The 16358-nt window shown below is 39.8% G+C and overlaps 1 protein-coding gene across 1 annotated transcript in view; it reads left to right on the top strand.

The window, feature by feature from the left end:
- TTN (titin) overlaps positions 1 to 16358 on the top strand; it is a 283596-nt gene that overhangs the window by 193799 nt on the left and 73439 nt on the right. Inside the window, exons 213-242 of the mRNA XM_067026386.1 lie at positions 71 to 248; positions 548 to 669; positions 763 to 1050; positions 1158 to 1454; positions 1581 to 1767; positions 2240 to 2355; positions 2448 to 2747; positions 2862 to 3161; positions 3255 to 3360; positions 3441 to 3637; positions 3721 to 4026; positions 4125 to 4403; positions 4958 to 5257; positions 5364 to 5666; positions 5780 to 6142; positions 6451 to 6753; positions 7044 to 7343; positions 8178 to 8474; positions 8578 to 8862; positions 8954 to 9247; positions 10780 to 11079; positions 11187 to 11495; positions 11605 to 11795; positions 12193 to 12622; positions 13937 to 14245; positions 14379 to 14527; positions 14614 to 14646; positions 14749 to 14878; positions 14968 to 15267; positions 15361 to 15678. Of these exons, the coding sequence (XP_066882487.1) occupies positions 71 to 248; positions 548 to 669; positions 763 to 1050; positions 1158 to 1454; positions 1581 to 1767; positions 2240 to 2355; positions 2448 to 2747; positions 2862 to 3161; positions 3255 to 3360; positions 3441 to 3637; positions 3721 to 4026; positions 4125 to 4403; positions 4958 to 5257; positions 5364 to 5666; positions 5780 to 6142; positions 6451 to 6753; positions 7044 to 7343; positions 8178 to 8474; positions 8578 to 8862; positions 8954 to 9247; positions 10780 to 11079; positions 11187 to 11495; positions 11605 to 11795; positions 12193 to 12622; positions 13937 to 14245; positions 14379 to 14527; positions 14614 to 14646; positions 14749 to 14878; positions 14968 to 15267; positions 15361 to 15678 (7590 nt within the window). The remainder of the gene's footprint in view (positions 1 to 70; positions 249 to 547; positions 670 to 762; positions 1051 to 1157; positions 1455 to 1580; positions 1768 to 2239; positions 2356 to 2447; positions 2748 to 2861; positions 3162 to 3254; positions 3361 to 3440; positions 3638 to 3720; positions 4027 to 4124; positions 4404 to 4957; positions 5258 to 5363; positions 5667 to 5779; positions 6143 to 6450; positions 6754 to 7043; positions 7344 to 8177; positions 8475 to 8577; positions 8863 to 8953; positions 9248 to 10779; positions 11080 to 11186; positions 11496 to 11604; positions 11796 to 12192; positions 12623 to 13936; positions 14246 to 14378; positions 14528 to 14613; positions 14647 to 14748; positions 14879 to 14967; positions 15268 to 15360; positions 15679 to 16358) is intronic.

The raw sequence follows: 16358 nt of genomic DNA, 5'->3' as shown, positions 1-16358 counted from the left end.
GGTTGGTTGGCAGTATGGAGATTTCATAGATGGCCTATCTAATACTGACTCTCTCTTTAAAATGCTATAGCGGTACCTGACCCACCAGAGAATGTTAAGTGGAGAGATCGAACAGCCAAGAGCATCTTCCTAACATGGGATCCACCTAAACATGATGGTGGTTCACGCATCAAAGGATATATAGTTGAAAAATGTCCACGTGGTTCTGATCGATGGGTCGCTTGTGGAGACCCAGTTGCAGAAACAAAGTAAGTTTTTAAATTATTTGGCACAAAAGTAAATATTTACTCTTACTAAAATCGGCTTTCTTTTGGGAAATCTAAATGTTAAGTTTAGAACTTCGTTGGTGTGCCTGTCTGATTTTTAAAAGTGCTGCTGAACTTACCCTTTAATCAAGGTTTTCATTAGTTAAAATGTTGAAGCAATCCAGAATTAATTTAAAGGATAGTATTATACCAGGGGTATGAATTTTGGAAATATTATGAATACTACACAAAGGAACAGATTAAATGCATTAAGTAAAATATCCTATTTTGTTTTCTGACAGAATGGAAGTAACAGGTCTTGAAGAAGGCCAGTGGTATGCCTATCGCGTGAAAGCCTTGAATAGGCTAGGAGCTAGCAAGCCAAGCAAACCCACAGAAGAAATCCAGGCTGTGGACATACAGGGTACTTGCTTTTGGTTTTTGCTTTATCAATCAGACTTTTGACTTTAATTCTGCCTAAACTTGTTAACATCGTAAATAATCTTTTCCAATTCAGAGGCTCCAGAAATTTTCCTCGACGTGAAGCTCCTTGCGGGTCTCACTGTAAAAGCGGGAACTAAGATTGAACTTCCTGCCACTGTAACTGGCAAACCTGAACCTAAAGTAACCTGGACAAAGGCTGATATGCTTCTGAAGCAGGACAAAAGAATCACCATTGAAAACGTTCCTAAAAAATCCACAGTGACGATCGTGGATAGTAAGAGAAGTGACAGTGGCACATACATAATCGAGGCCATGAACGTCTGTGGTCGGGCCACCGCTGTGGTAGAAGTGAACGTCTTAGGTAAGGGAGGTTCTCATTTTAAAAATGGGCAAACTCGTTCCAGCTACTTTTGAAAATAACACATATTAAAAAAATGCTTTTCTCTGATTATGTAATGTCATCCACAGATAAACCTGGACCCCCAGCTGCCTTAGACATCATGGAAGTGACCAATGAGTCATGTCTTCTCACATGGAACCCACCACGCGATGATGGTGGATCGAAAATCACAAACTATGTCGTGGAGAGGAGAGCGACCGACAGTGATATGTGGCACAAGCTCTCATCAACTGTCAAGGATACAAAGTTCAAGGCAACCAAATTAATACCCAATAAAGAATATATCTTCAGAGTTGCTGCAGAAAACATGTACGGTGTTGGTGAGCCAGTTCAGACCACTCCAGTAACAGCCAAATATCCGTTTGGTAAGTTTCTCATTAATCAGGTGGCTAAAAAAAAATAAAATAAAATAAAGATACTTGTGTCAAAGTTGGATTTAGGTGTCATATTTATATACAGGACATATAACACATATGATATCCTGTCTATAGATCCACCTGGACCTCCAACTCGCCTAGAACCTTCTGATATCACTAAGGATGCAGTGACCCTCACATGGTGTGAGCCAGATGACGACGGTGGCAGCCCCATCACGGGTTACTGGATTGAAAGATTAGATCCTGATACTGATAAATGGGTTAGATGCAATAAGATGCCAATAAAGGATACAACATACAGGTACACCCAGGCTCTCCATCAAGTTGTTAAAAAAGCAGTGTATATAAATTTTCATTCTTTAGCATTCCTTTTGATTATACCTGATTATATATTACTATAAAGTTTTTAATTATTTTTACTTATCTTTTCTATTACCACATAATTTCAAAAATAATATAAATTCCACTGGAGGGCACATTTCTGAATTTCTTACCATAAAATATAAACTGTCTGGAAGTTCCAAACTGTTTGGTCCTCTAGTATATTATGGTAATGATTATTATTATAGATATTATAATTAGATTGGTACATGTGACCAAATCTAAAGTGTGTGACAGTTAAAAGGCAATTTTTTAACTTATATTGAAATATTTCAGTTAAATATCCAAACCAGTTTTTCACAATTTAAATAAATTAGCTTCTTCTATGTGAAATAAACAGAGGTTTCTCCTTCTTATCGTGGTATTCAACTCACACTTTGTTCCTAATTCAGAGTGAAAGGTCTCACCAATAAGAAAAAATACAGATTCCGTGTGCTGGCTGAAAATCTTGCTGGACCTGGAAAACCAAGCAGATCAACTGAGCCAATCTTAATAAAGGATCCCATAGGTATTATTCATATATTTTCTGTGATTATTTTGAAGCTTATATTAATTCCTTTTGACAAACCTCAATAATGATTTCATTTCATTGGCTTGCAGATCCTCCATGGCCCCCTGGAAAACCAACCGTGAAAGATGTAGGCAGAACATCATTAATGTTGAATTGGACAAAGCCAGAACACGATGGAGGGGCAAAGATCGAGTCTTACGTCATTGAAATGCTAAAGACTGGAACAGAGGACTGGGTCCGAGTGGCCGAAGGGGTTCCCACCACCCAGCATTTGTTCCCAGGGCTCATGGAAGGGCAGGAATACTCATTCCGAGTTAGAGCTGTGAACAAGGCGGGCGAAAGTGAACCCAGCGAACCCAGTGACTCTGTGCTTTGCCGGGAGAAACTTTGTAAGTCACTCTTAATTATTTCATCCCTGCTATCTAATCCCTTAGTGACTACTAGAAAATTTAGTGAAGACTGAATATTGGACAATAAGAAATTGATTTTTTTTTTTCCTTCAGATCCCCCATCACCACCTCGCTGGCTTGAAGTTATCAATATTACAAAAAATACAGCAGACCTAAAGTGGACAGTTCCTGAGAAAGATGGAGGGTCGCCCATCACCAACTACATTGTGGAAAAGAGAGATGTGAGGCGGAAAGGCTGGCAAACAGTGGACACAACTGTCAAGGACACCAAGTGCACAGTGACCCCACTGACCGAGGGTTCTTTATATGTGTTCCGAGTTGCTGCAGAAAATGCCATAGGACAGAGTGACTATTGTGAAGTCGAGGACTCCGTCCTGGCCAAAGACACCTTTAGTATGCTCTTTAACTTCATCTCTGTGACACCATTTGTAGTGGATTGTCACTTTTCTCCCTGGTTTTTCTAACCACTGAATATTTTGCTTTCAGCCACCCCTGGACCACCCTACGCTCTGACAGTGGTTGACGTGACCAAAGGACATGTTGACCTGAAGTGGGAACCACCTAAAAATGATGGTGGAAGACCAATACAGAGGTAGAATTTTAATTAACTCATAAAGGAAAATTTACATTTGGCTTTATTCATGCTCATGAAATGCTTTGTTATTTCAATAGATACGTCATTGAGAAGAAAGAAAAGTTAGGTACCCGTTGGGTGAAAGCTGCAAAGACCTCAGGACCTGACTGTAACTTTAAAGTAACTGATGTCATTGAAGGAACAGAGGTCCAATTTCAGGTTCGGGCAGAGAATGAAGCTGGAGTTGGACACCCAAGCGAACCCACGGAAATCCTGAAAATTGAAGATCCAACAAGTAAGTAGAGTTGATTATACGAAGGATATTGTCTAGAGCTTGATGATGAGATTGTGGATGTGAATGTTTCACTCTCTTTTCAGGTCCTCCTTCACCTCCCCTTGACCTGCATGTGACTGATGCTGGGAGAAAGCACATTGCCATTGCTTGGAAGCCTCCAGAGAAAAATGGTGGAAGTCCTATTATAGGATACCATGTTGAAATGTGTCCAGTAGGCACTGAGAAATGGATGCGAGTTAATTCGCGCCCAATAAAAGACTTGAAATTCAAGGTTGAAGAAGGTGTTGTGCCCGACAAGGAGTATGTTCTGAGAGTGAGAGCTGTCAATGCTGTTGGTGTCAGTGAGCCATCTGAAATCTCCGAAAACGTGGTTGCCAAAGACCCAGACTGTAAGAATAGTTTCATTTTATAATTAATAAAGTAGGCTTCACTCATGCAATGCATTTTGACACACCCTTTTTTTTCCCTTTTGGATGATCTCTTACAGGCAAGCCAACAATTGATCTGGAGACTCACGACATTGTCGTCATTGAAGGTGAAAAATTAAGCATTCCTGTTCCCTTCAGAGCTGTCCCAGTTCCAACCGTTAGCTGGCATAAAGATGGCAAAGAAGTTAAAGCAAGTGATAGATTAACAATGAAGAAGGATCACATCTCTGCACACCTTGAAGTTCCCAAGAGTGTCCATGCAGATGCTGGAGTTTACACCATTACCCTGGAGAATACGCTTGGCTCAGCAACTGCCTCAATCAATGTCAAAGTCATAGGTAATCATTCTTTGATGAAACACCAGACATTCTTCACCTGTTGGGAAAATTGGTTAACTCTGCAATGTTAGTATAAATGGCTTCATGAGCTGGCCATTTGTAAACTAAATGTCCTTTCAGATTATTTCTTCCCATATGAGAAGCAAAGCAATTTTGAAGAGATGAAATTGCTATTTAAACTCTGATTACACTAATTTACTTCTGTTGCAATTATTTGCATGTGAAGTACTAATTTAAATAAAAGATATGGCACACCCAAAGAACGTTTAAATAACCAATATTCATTTATTAATTGTATTTGCATGTTTTCATAGTGTTCTCAACCAGGAGTGGTAACATTTTCTGCCCCCTTTCCCCCCACACATGGATGGTGTTTCGAAATTTGGGGAGCCATTTTTGCTTGGAACAAAGATGAAGGGGGAAGCTACTGACATTTAGTAATTGGGAGCCAAGGATGCAAAATGGCCTGCAATGTCCTACTCAGAGAAAGAGTGTGCTCTTAATATGCTGACTTTTCAGGTTACAATAGTAATTGTCAATTTGATTTCTAATAGGCCTACCTGGACCATGCAAAGATCTTAAAGCAAGTGATGTGACCAAGAGTTCTTGTAAATTAACCTGGGAACCTCCAGAATATGATGGTGGAAGCCCGATTCTTCATTACGTCCTAGAACGCAGAGAAGCTGGAAGGAGGACGTATATACCAGTCATGTCTGGTGAGAACAAACTGTCTTGGACTGTCAAAGATCTCATACCAAATGGTGAATACTTCTTCCGTGTTAAAGCTGTCAACAAGATTGGTGGAGGCGAATATATTGAACTGAAAAATCCAGTCATTGCTCAAGATCCGAAGCGTAAGTTTGAGCATGAATGTAATAGAGCTAAGAGTTAATATGCTTTATTTTTTTATTTTAAGAAGATGGGTTTCCCTATATTAACAGGTTTTTTCTTGTTCTTCAGAGCCCCCTGATCCACCTGTAGACGTTGAGGTCCATAATCCTACAGCTGAGGCAATGACTATTACATGGAAGCCACCTTTGTACGACGGAGGGAGCAAGATAATGGGTTACATCATAGAGAAGATTGCTAAGGGTGAAGAGAGATGGAAGAGATGCAATGAACACCTGGTACCAGTCCTGACCTATACAGCAAAAGGCCTTGAAAAGGGAAAGGAATACCAATTCCGTGTGCGGGCAGAAAATGCTGCTGGTATTGGCGAACCTTCTAGGGCCACTCCTCCAACCAAAGCCTTAGATCCTATTGGTAAGTTGTGTTTAATGGGTTTGCCATTTTCCCATCGTAAAAGAAATGAGAATAAGGTTTTGTCAGATATTTTAATCAGAATTGAAAACGATTACTGTTTTTAATCATTGCAGATGCCCCGAAAGTCATTATGAGAACAAGCCTAGAAGTGAGACGAGGTGATGAAATAGCACTCGATGCAACTATTTCTGGGTCACCTTACCCAACTATTACGTGGCTAAAGGATGAAAATGTTATCACACCAGAGGAAATTAGGAAGCGGGTAGCACCCTTGGTTAGGAGGAAGAAGGGTGAAGTTCAAGAAGAAGAACCATTTGTCCTGCCTCTGACACAACGTTTGAGTATCGACAATAGTAAAAAAGGAGAATCTCAGCTACGTGTCCGAGATTCTCTCCGACCTGATCATGGCCTGTTTATGATCAAAGTTGAAAATGACCATGGTATTGCAAAAGCTCCTTGTACCGTCAGCGTGCTAGGTAAGTAGGTAAAACTACACTTTCCAATGGAAGAAAGTTAATATGAGAGTTTTGCGGGCAGTTAATAGAAGTGGGAAATAGCTTCAGCAAGGTATCCTCGGTCCCATTTTTTTCTCCTGGCTATGTAAAAGAAATCAACTAACCTTGTTATTCATTAGCTAATGTGATACAAAGATAGACAGATGTAGGAGAAACAGAAGTTTACGTCACAGAAGCACACTGTGTTTACAAGTTTAGAAGCACACTAAAAGTTTACATTTTCCATTGCTACACAAATTTTTAACCACTTCTGTCTTTCAAAATATCAGATATACCAGGACTACCGATCAACTTTGTATTTGAAGATATTAGAAAGACCTCAGTTGTCTGTAAATGGGAACCACCCCTTGATGATGGTGGCAGTGAAATTTTAAACTACACTTTGGAAAAGAAAGACAAGACAAAACCTGATTCAGAATGGATTGTCGTCACTTCGACACTTAGACATTGCAAATATTCAGTGACAAAGCTGATTGAGGGAAAAGAGTACCTCTTCCGTGTAAGAGCTGAAAATAGGTTTGGGCCTGGACCACCATGTGTTTCAAAGCCACTTACAGCTAAAGATCCATTTGGTAAGGATCTTTAGCATTTAAACTTTTTTTTTTTTAATTTACTTGAGCCCAGCCGCTCCGCGGCATGTGGGATTTTTCCGGACTGGGGCACGAACCCGCGTCCTCTGCATCGGCAGGCGGACTCTCAACCACTGCGCCACCAGGGGAAGCCCTAGTATTTAAACTTTGCCTTTTTGTCATATGTTGGTATATATATTATCACAGCTTGTAAACTTGAATTTTTTTTTAAACTTGAATTTTTATGTCATACTAGGGAATTAATTCAAATATGCCTTTTTAATTTTAATCAGAACCACCTGATGCACCCGATAAGCCCATTGTGGAAGATGTCACCAGTAACAGTATGCTAGTGAAATGGAATGAACCAAAAGATAATGGAAGTCCCATCTTGGGTTACTGGCTTGAAAAACGTGAGGTGAATAGCACACACTGGTGTCGTGTCAACCGAAACCTTCTGAATTCTTTGAAGACCAATGTAGAAGGCCTATTAGAGGGACTCACCTATGTCTTCAGAGTACGTGCCGAAAATGCAGCTGGACCTGGAAAGTTCAGTCCCCCCTCAGATCCCAAAACAGCACATGATCCAATCTGTAAGTAATTCCTTAAGAAGAAAGTGGGGTATAGCATGGTCACTATAATTAACAGTACTGTTTTATATGCTTGAAAGTTGTTGAGAGAGTAAATCTTAAGTGTTAGCAAAAAGTGGTAATTATGTGAGGGAGCGGCGGTGTTAACTAACATTACTGTGGCAATCATTTTGCAATATATACATGTATCAAATCATCACATTGTACACCTTAGACTTACATACCTTATATGTCAATAATATCTCAAACTGAAAAAAAAATCTAAATACTAGCAATGACTATAGACACATATGTTGTTGCAATGTAAAATTATAAACATCTGTATTTATAACTTAAAAGTTTCACAAAGCAATAATTACCCATATTACATGCAACATACTGTGGAAAAAGAAAAAGTGGGATCACATAAGCTACTGCACATTTTAAAACCATCAGTAAGTTGTGTTTTTTTAAATAAATTTATTTATTTATTTATTGGCTGCATTGGGTCTTCGGTGCTGAGTGCAGGGTTTCTCTAGTTGCGGCGAGTGGGGCTACTCTTTGTTGTGGTGTGTGGGCTTCTCATTGCGGTGGTTCCTCTTGTTGCAGAGAACAGGCTTTAGGCACATGGGCTTCAGCAGTTATGGCACGTGGGCTCAGTAGTTGTGGCTCGCGGGCTCTAGAGCACAGGCTCAGTAGTTGTGGCACACGGGCTTAGTTGCTCTGCGGCATGTGGGATCCTCCCAGACCAGGGCTCGAACCCGTGTCCCCTGCATTGGCAGGCGGATTCTTAACCACTGTGCCGCCAGGGAGGTACCCATCAGTGAGTTTTGATTTCTGTGTCTGCATTCATTCTAGCTCCACCTGGGCCACCTGTCCCAAGAGTCACTGACACAAGTTCCACAACTATTGAACTGGCATGGGAACCCCCAGCTTTCAATGGTGGTGGGGAAATTGTTGGCTACTTTGTTGATAAGCAGCTGGCTGGCACAAATGAATGGTCCCGCTGCACAGAGAAGATGATCAAGGCCCGTGAGTACACTGTCAAAGAAATCCGAGAGGGTGCCGATTACAAACTTCGAGTGAGCGCCGTCAATGCTGCAGGTGAAGGACCGCCTGGAGAAACAGAACCCGTTACTGTGGCTGAACCACAAGGTACTTAAAAGTTACATAAATAAGATGATGGAGATCTTCCCAGTATGAGATTTTTTTTTCCCCATCTTTCTTGGGCTAATGTATGACTGTTCTCTTTCAACAGAGCCTCCAAATGTGGAACTAGATGTTTCTGTCAAGGCTGGAATACAGATCATGGCTGGGAAGACTCTCAGAATTCCAGCTGTGGTCACTGGCCGTCCAGTGCCAACAAAAGTGTGGACCATAGAAGAAGGAGAGCTGGATAAAGACCGTGTTGAAATAGAGAACGTTGGAACCAAATCTGAACTAATTATCAAGAATGCATTAAGAAAAGATCATGGCAGATATGTGATTACAGCTACCAATAGCTGTGGTTCTAAATTTGCAGCAGCCCGGGTAGAAGTTTTTGGTAAGGAATATTACATGGATTTCCACAGGATTTTTCCTAAGTGATGCTATCTTATTGCATTGATTTTTTTTGTTGCCGTTTTATTTTTCAGATGTCCCTGGTCCAGTTCTTGATTTGAAACCCGTTGTAACAAACAGAAAAATGTGTCTGCTTAACTGGTCTGATCCAGCAGATGATGGAGGAAGTGACATCACGGGCTTTATTATTGAAAGAAAGGATGCTAAGATGCATACTTGGAGACAACCAATAGAGACTGAGAGATCTAAATGTGACATCACAGGTCTCCTTGAGGGACAAGAATATATGTACCGTGTGATTGCCAAGAACAAGTTTGGCTGTGGCCCTCCTGTTGAAGTAGGACCAATTCTTGCAGTTGACCCACTAGGTAAAAGAGAAGGTTTTCATTGTGTATACAAAGTAAATACTGATTGTTTCTAGTTATGTCATTTATGTATAGAGCTTTATGGCTTCAAACTCCCAACAGTCTCAAGATCTATAGCTAGAATAATAAGAAAGTAATGAGAAAGGTATACCAAATAACTACCAGCAACTTTAAGTATACCATGTTTACAATAATTTCAATGTAATTTTTGCGCAAAACTGGGCATGGTTTTGAGTGCTGAAAAACCTGAATCACTGGAGCTTAGCATAACCTAAAAATAGTTTAGAAATATTACATCTTAGTAAGAAAATACACTGGAGTAATTAATTTAATAGTCCAGTAGTCAAAGAGAGTTCATTGTTTTTGAAAGATTATAGGACAGAAAACTGCCTTAGCATAAATGCTTTAGTCTTCCTTTAGCCCTCAAGTAGTCCCCACACTGGAAGGATGAGGGGGCACCAAAACCAGAAAGAGCCACCAAAGAATGGAAAACCAACCAAAGGAGATCTCCTTGACCAGTGTAAACAAACAGGAAGCCCTAATATTGCACATACTTGGTAATGCATGCTGACATCCCATCCTAGGAAGCAAAGTCTTTGAGGATGCCCCATTCCCCAAGAGACAGAGGAGTTGTTATTCCTCCACCACCACTACCACCACCACCCAAAAACAGGAACAAAATTACCTCCTCACTGTAACAGCTCATCTCAAAATGTCTACTACAGCTCAGGTTGTGCCAGAAAGAACAGAACAGAGTTGGACTTCTACCACTAAGCTCTGCTTCTGGTTGCAATAATAGTCAAGAGTGCATTGGGTCTAGTTTCACCATGCAAAGGTTATTCTTTCTATCTTGTCCTTCAGGACATAAAACTACAGCAGCATTACACAAATTCTCTTTCCACCCCGTTAAACCCACACTTGAGGCAACATGGTTCAAAGTGTGTTCAGTAGACATATCCATTTTCTGTTAATAAGAAAGGAACACTTGCTCTCAGCTGGTCATTCAAAGCAAAACTTCACAGACAGCCCTCCTAGGTCATTAAAATTAGACTCTTTCCCACTGACAGAGGTAAACTATCTAAAATGCTAAATATAAAACATACATGCACCTCAATTTTTTGTGTGTGTGGTACACGGGCCTCTCACCCCTGTGGCCTCTCCCGTTGCGGAGCACAGGCTCAGCGGCTATGGCTCACAGGCCCAGCCGCTCCGCGGCATGTGGGATCTTCCCAGACCGGGGCACGAACCCGTGTCCCCTGCATTGGCAGGCAGGCTTTCAACCACTGCGCCACCAGGGAAGCCCATGCACCTCAATTTTTAATCAATAATCTTGACTATAGAGTTTACTAAGAAAAATTCTGACTATATGAACGCCTATAATTCTGTTAACTGAGATATTCTGAGGATTTTAAAGACAGATGTAACATTATGCCAAACAGAAACCTATTTTTCACATAATTAATCTGAATTGAAATGTGACTTCTTGCATGAATACTCATTTCATTCTTGTCATTTCAACCTGCCTCTGGTTAAAGGTCCTCCAACGTCTCCCGAGAGGCTTACATATACGGAAAGGACCAAGTCCACTATCAACCTTGACTGGAAAGAGCCCCGCAGTAATGGTGGCTGCCCCATCCAAGGCTATATCATTGAAAAACGGCGTCATGACAAACCTGACTTTGAAAGAGTTAACAAGCGACTCTGCCCAACCACATCTCTTCTGGTTGAAGATCTTGATGAACACCAAATGTATGAGTTCCGTGTCAAGGCTGTCAACGAAATTGGTGAAAGCGAACCATCCCTGCCTCTTAATGTGGTCATACAAGATGATGAAGGTGTTGAATCTGAACATAATAATCATTTTAATGCACTTTATCTCATAGGTTGAGCAAACATCCTTATGACTTTGCTATTCTTTTTCCCCTTTCCCTTCTCTTTGCAGTACCTCCAACTATTAAGTTGCGCCTGTCTGTTCGAGGAGACACCATCAAAGTTAAGGCGGGAGAGCCTGTTAACATCCCTGCAGATGTGACAGGCCTTCCAATGCCTAAAATTGAGTGGTCCAAGAATGAAACTGTGATTGAAAAACCCACCGATGCACTTAAGATAACCAAGGAAGAAGTATCCCGAAGTGAGGCAAAGACTGAGCTTAGCATTCCCAAAGCAACCCGGGAGGACAAAGGCACTTACACGGTGACTGCTTCTAATCGCCTTGGCTCAGTGTTCCGAAATGTCCATGTTGAAGTATACGGTAAGTGACACGCTTTCTTATTTTAAAAAAAAAAAAAAAGAAAGAAAAAAGAAATCCAGTGTCTGTTTAAGAATTTGCCTCTCAATCTCCTCCTTTGGTTCCTTTTCAGATCGTCCATCCCCACCAAGAAATCTTGCTGTTATTGACATTAAAGCTGAATCTTGCTACTTAACATGGGATGCCCCTCTAGACAATGGTGGGGGTGAAATCACCCATTATGTCATTGACAAACGCGATGCAAGCAGGAAGAAAGCTGAATGGGAAGAAGTCACCAACACTGCTGTAGAGAGGAAATATGGGGTAAACTCTTCTAAGTATTTTCCTATGCACACTTAAAGGACATAACTCTGAATTAACATCATTCTAGCATGACCTTGGAATTTAATGATTAAACTCAAAACCACACACAAAAAGTTTAAGTATAGTTTTCAGCATCTTGCACATAAAGCCACTTAGTAAATACTTTGGTATACAGATCCTCTTTTACTTGAGAGAGCCACTATTAGGTGCAATAAATTTACACATTCTCATTTTAAAAGACTCCCTCCACGTTTGAGTGGAGAAACTCAGATAACTGAGTTTATAGAAGTATTTCTTTTTACAGTCTTCCCTACCAAAATAACTGGAATTTTATAACAAGTGAAAAATCAATGTAAGTATATTGTTTTAAAAAAATTATTATTCATCTGATTTCTAGATCTGGAAACTTATCCCCAATGGTCAGTATGAGTTCCGAGTTAGGGCAGTGAATAAATACGGAACCAGCGATGAATGCAAATCAGATAAAGTGGTCATTCAAGATCCTTATCACACTCCTGGACCTCCGGGAAAGCCAAAAGTTTTGGAGCGCACCAAAGGGTCGATGCTAGTGAGCTGGACTCCTCCTCTGGACAATGGTGGCTCTCCAATTACTGGCTACTGGCTGGAGAAGAGAGAAGAGGGAGGTGCCTACTGGTCACGTGTTAGCCGAGCACCGATAACCAAAGTGGGATTGAAAGGCGTGGAATTTAATGTTCCCCATTTGATTGAAGATGTTAAATACCAGTTCAGAGCGATGGCAATAAACGCTGCAGGAGTTGGCTCTCCCAGTGAACCATCAGACCTAGCTGTTGCAGGAGATCCCATATGTAAGTATGCTTCCATTTCTGGAATTTATCAAGGGCAAAGCCACTAAATGGATAGTTCTGCTCTAAAATTTCTTGTACATTTCTATGCCAAATTATTTTATTTATTAAAATAAAAAGTTTCATACTTATATAGACTATCAGAAGTATATATGTATGTGTGTATACATATACACACACACTATGCACACATATCTAATATGTACATATACATGTATATGCATACACACACATACAAAAACTCATACAGTGTTTAAACACTTAGATTAAATCTAGTGTTGTATGAGGAATCACAATAATAAAGACCCTGGACTATAAGCTCCTCTCTGCTCCCATACCTTAAATAAGCCTCTCTCTCATTAATTAGCTACTGTGGAAATTATCTCCCTCACTAAACAGTCAGACCCTCCAGTAGGAGTTCAACAAAAGCAAAAGGTTGTTAAATTTTCAATAGTACATATTGAATAAAGATAAAAGATCTTCAAGCACAGTCTGTGAGGTCAAATAAAAGAAAGAAAAAATTCTGAAAGATCTATGAGCAGATCGGTTCAAAAATTAAAATACCATGGCCTTAATGATTAATTTCATTTGCTATATAAATGGATTTTCTGTGGGAAAAAAAAATTCAGCTATTTGTTAAAAAGACTTAAAATAATCTAAGTTCTATACAGAGCATATTATAAAAAATAAATTAGTCATTCATTCTGCAAGTTGGTAGTAAACATATGCTATGTGCAAAGAGCTGTCCTAGGCACTGGAGAGGAAAGAGCTATGATTAAAAAGATGAATGGAGTAAAAGAATTTCCGTAATCGTAAAGCACTGTCAGAAATGTGATGGATTGTCACTTGATTAGGGACAGGGTCAATGGCTACAGTAAAGGGCTTAAGATTAGTTTGTGTTCAAAGGTTTACCAGCTAATGATTACATAATTTTTTAATTTTAATATTATGGTAGGTTAAATTAAAATAAGCTTTTAGTAGAGAATATTGCAGAATCTCTTCAAAAGGATCTCAAAAGTAAAATAGCTTTCCACCGATTGTGTGTAAATAGAATATTTCTCTATCTAGAGCTAGTCAGTAATCTTTCTACTCCCAGTTAGTTGTTTGCTTTCTTTGTTTTCACATTAATGCTAAATGAAAATAGATTTTCTTACATTTCTCTTCTCCAGAAGGTAATTTATTCCTTTGGCATTCCTATTTTAATATTTTAATAGATTAAAAATAAGATATGATCAGGTACAGTAAAACATTCTTATAGTATATAAATCTATCATCCCACCAGCTTCAAAATCTGATTTTTTAAAATTTATTTATTAGATCCACCTGGGCCACCTTCTCGCCCAGAGGTCAAAGATAAAACAAAGTCAAGCATCTCACTAGCATGGAAACCTCCAGCCAAAGATGGTGGCAGTCCAATCAAAGGATACATTGTAGAAATGCAAGAAGAAGGTAGTACTGACTGGAAAAGCGTAAACGAACCAGACAAACTTCTAACTATCTGTGAATGTGTGGTGCCGAATTTGAAAGAGCTCAGGAAGTACAGATTCCGAGTGAAAGCTGTCAATGAAGCTGGTGAATCTGAACCAAGTGATACAACTGGAGAGATCCCTGCCACTGATATTCAAGGTACTAGTCCTTAATCCATTTATGTATTCATCTTTTGATCTTATTCTGAAATTGATTCATTTGTTGAAGACATGTCAATTACTTTTTTGAAAGAGGTGAGCTAAATCCTGTTATATTATCCATGGTATTACAGAGGTACCAGAAATTTTCATTGACATTGGAGCACAAGACTGTCTGATTTGTCAAGCTGGCACACACATTAGGATTCCTGCTGTCATCAAGGGACGCCCAACACCAAAATCATCTTGGGAATTTGACGGAAAGGCAAAGAAGGCAATGAAGGTAAGAAAATTATAATTCTCTGCATCTCCCATTGACTCACTCTAAGGAATATTTACACTATAACTGACTATCTTCTTTTCTAATAGGATGGGGTTCATGACATACCTGAAGATGCACAGGTAAAAAAAAAAAAACCAAAAAACTGAAATGATTCAGAATCTGATTGACTTCAATACTGCTATTATTTCATCCAGTGTATGACTGCTATTTTCTTTGTACAGCTGGAGACTGCTGAAAACTCATCCGTAATTATTATTCCGGAATGTAAACGATCTCATTCAGGCAAATACAGCATCACAGCCAAGAATAAAGCAGGACAAAAGACTGCAAATTGCAGAGTTAAAGTCATGGGTAAGAAAGACTTTAAAAGTTATTATGGAATAAGAACAAATTATTTTAAACAAGGCACCACTGTTTATATTGTGATTTGCATCCAACAGATGTACCAGGGCCACCCAAAGATCTGAAAGTCAGTGACATCACAAGGGGTAGTTGCAGGCTTACATGGAAGATGCCGGATGATGATGGAGGAGACAGGATCAAAGGCTATGTTATCGAGAAGAGGACTATTGATGGAAAAGCTTGGACTAAAGTCAATCCAAACTGTGGAAGCACTTCATTTGTAGTTCCTGACCTCATCTCTGAACAGGAATACTTCTTCCGCGTGCGGGCACAAAACCGTTTTGGTATTGGTGCTCCCGTGGAAACCATTCAGAGGACCACTGCCAGAGATCCAATATGTAAGTTTCTAAGTCTCAGATTAAAGTAGCTTCCTAAACTTGAAATATATTGTTATAAATAATGATTAATACTTTCTTTAACTATTTTTAAAGATCCTCCTGATCCCCCTATTAAACTCAAGATTGGCCTTATAACAAAGAACACAGTACACCTGTCATGGAAACCCCCAAAGAATGATGGGGGCTCCCCTGTCACCCACTATATTGTTGAGTGCCTTGCGTGGGATCCTACTGGGACAAAGAAAGAAGCATGGAAACAGTGCAATAAGCGCGATGTGGAAGAACTGGAGTTTACGGTGGAAGACCTGGTAGAGGGTGGGGAATATGAATTCAGAGTCAAAGCTGTCAATGCCGCAGGAGTCAGCAAACCTTCAGCCACTGTTGGCCCCGTGACTGTCAAAGACCAGACATGTAAGTACCAATGCGTTATCTATCAGAGAATGTCCTCTTCATGAATGCCTTCCTAGATACTCAAGAACAGTCCAAAATAAAGAGAGATGTCTCTGTACGTCAGAAGCTACCATGGGTTGAGTCTGGACGTGGGCCCATTACCCAATCACTCATGCCCTCAACTTCCACAGAATTATCCTATTTCTGTACATATTACCTTTCCCTTACTGAAAGGAGATACTGTTTGGAATTTCCTTACTCTAATTTTTCTCCATGGCAGGCTCTTTTACTTACCAGAAGTTAAAACAGTTCCTCTGCATGCTCCTCAAAAAGGGCAGGAAGTAACCAGTTATTTGCTTAGCAACTGCTGAGACCCATTTATCTTCACAATCGAGTTTCTTTTTCTTAAGTAGAAACTTATATACCATCACAGCCATATAATCTGGGCAATAATCTGGGCACAGCATCAAAGGAAATGAGATTGAATATCCTTGGTAAAGGTTACATGGTTTTATTAAAACTACATGATTTTCTCCATTTGAGAAAAAGATATATCTACTTTAAGAGATAAAATATCCACACAAACATGGTAATAATTCTTCCTCTCATTATTGTTACCATCACTACTGCTGTGTATTTGTTAGTTCTCTCTTCTAAATTTAGGAAAGCTGTAGTCAGTACTCCCTGTGCATATTCTTATA

Source organism: Kogia breviceps, chromosome 2 (genome assembly GCF_026419965.1).
Source record: "Kogia breviceps isolate mKogBre1 chromosome 2, mKogBre1 haplotype 1, whole genome shotgun sequence".
NCBI lineage: Eukaryota > Metazoa > Chordata > Mammalia > Artiodactyla > Physeteridae > Kogia > Kogia breviceps.
Note: the sequence above shows the minus strand (reverse complement) of the source record. Positions and strands in the feature narration are given on the sequence as shown.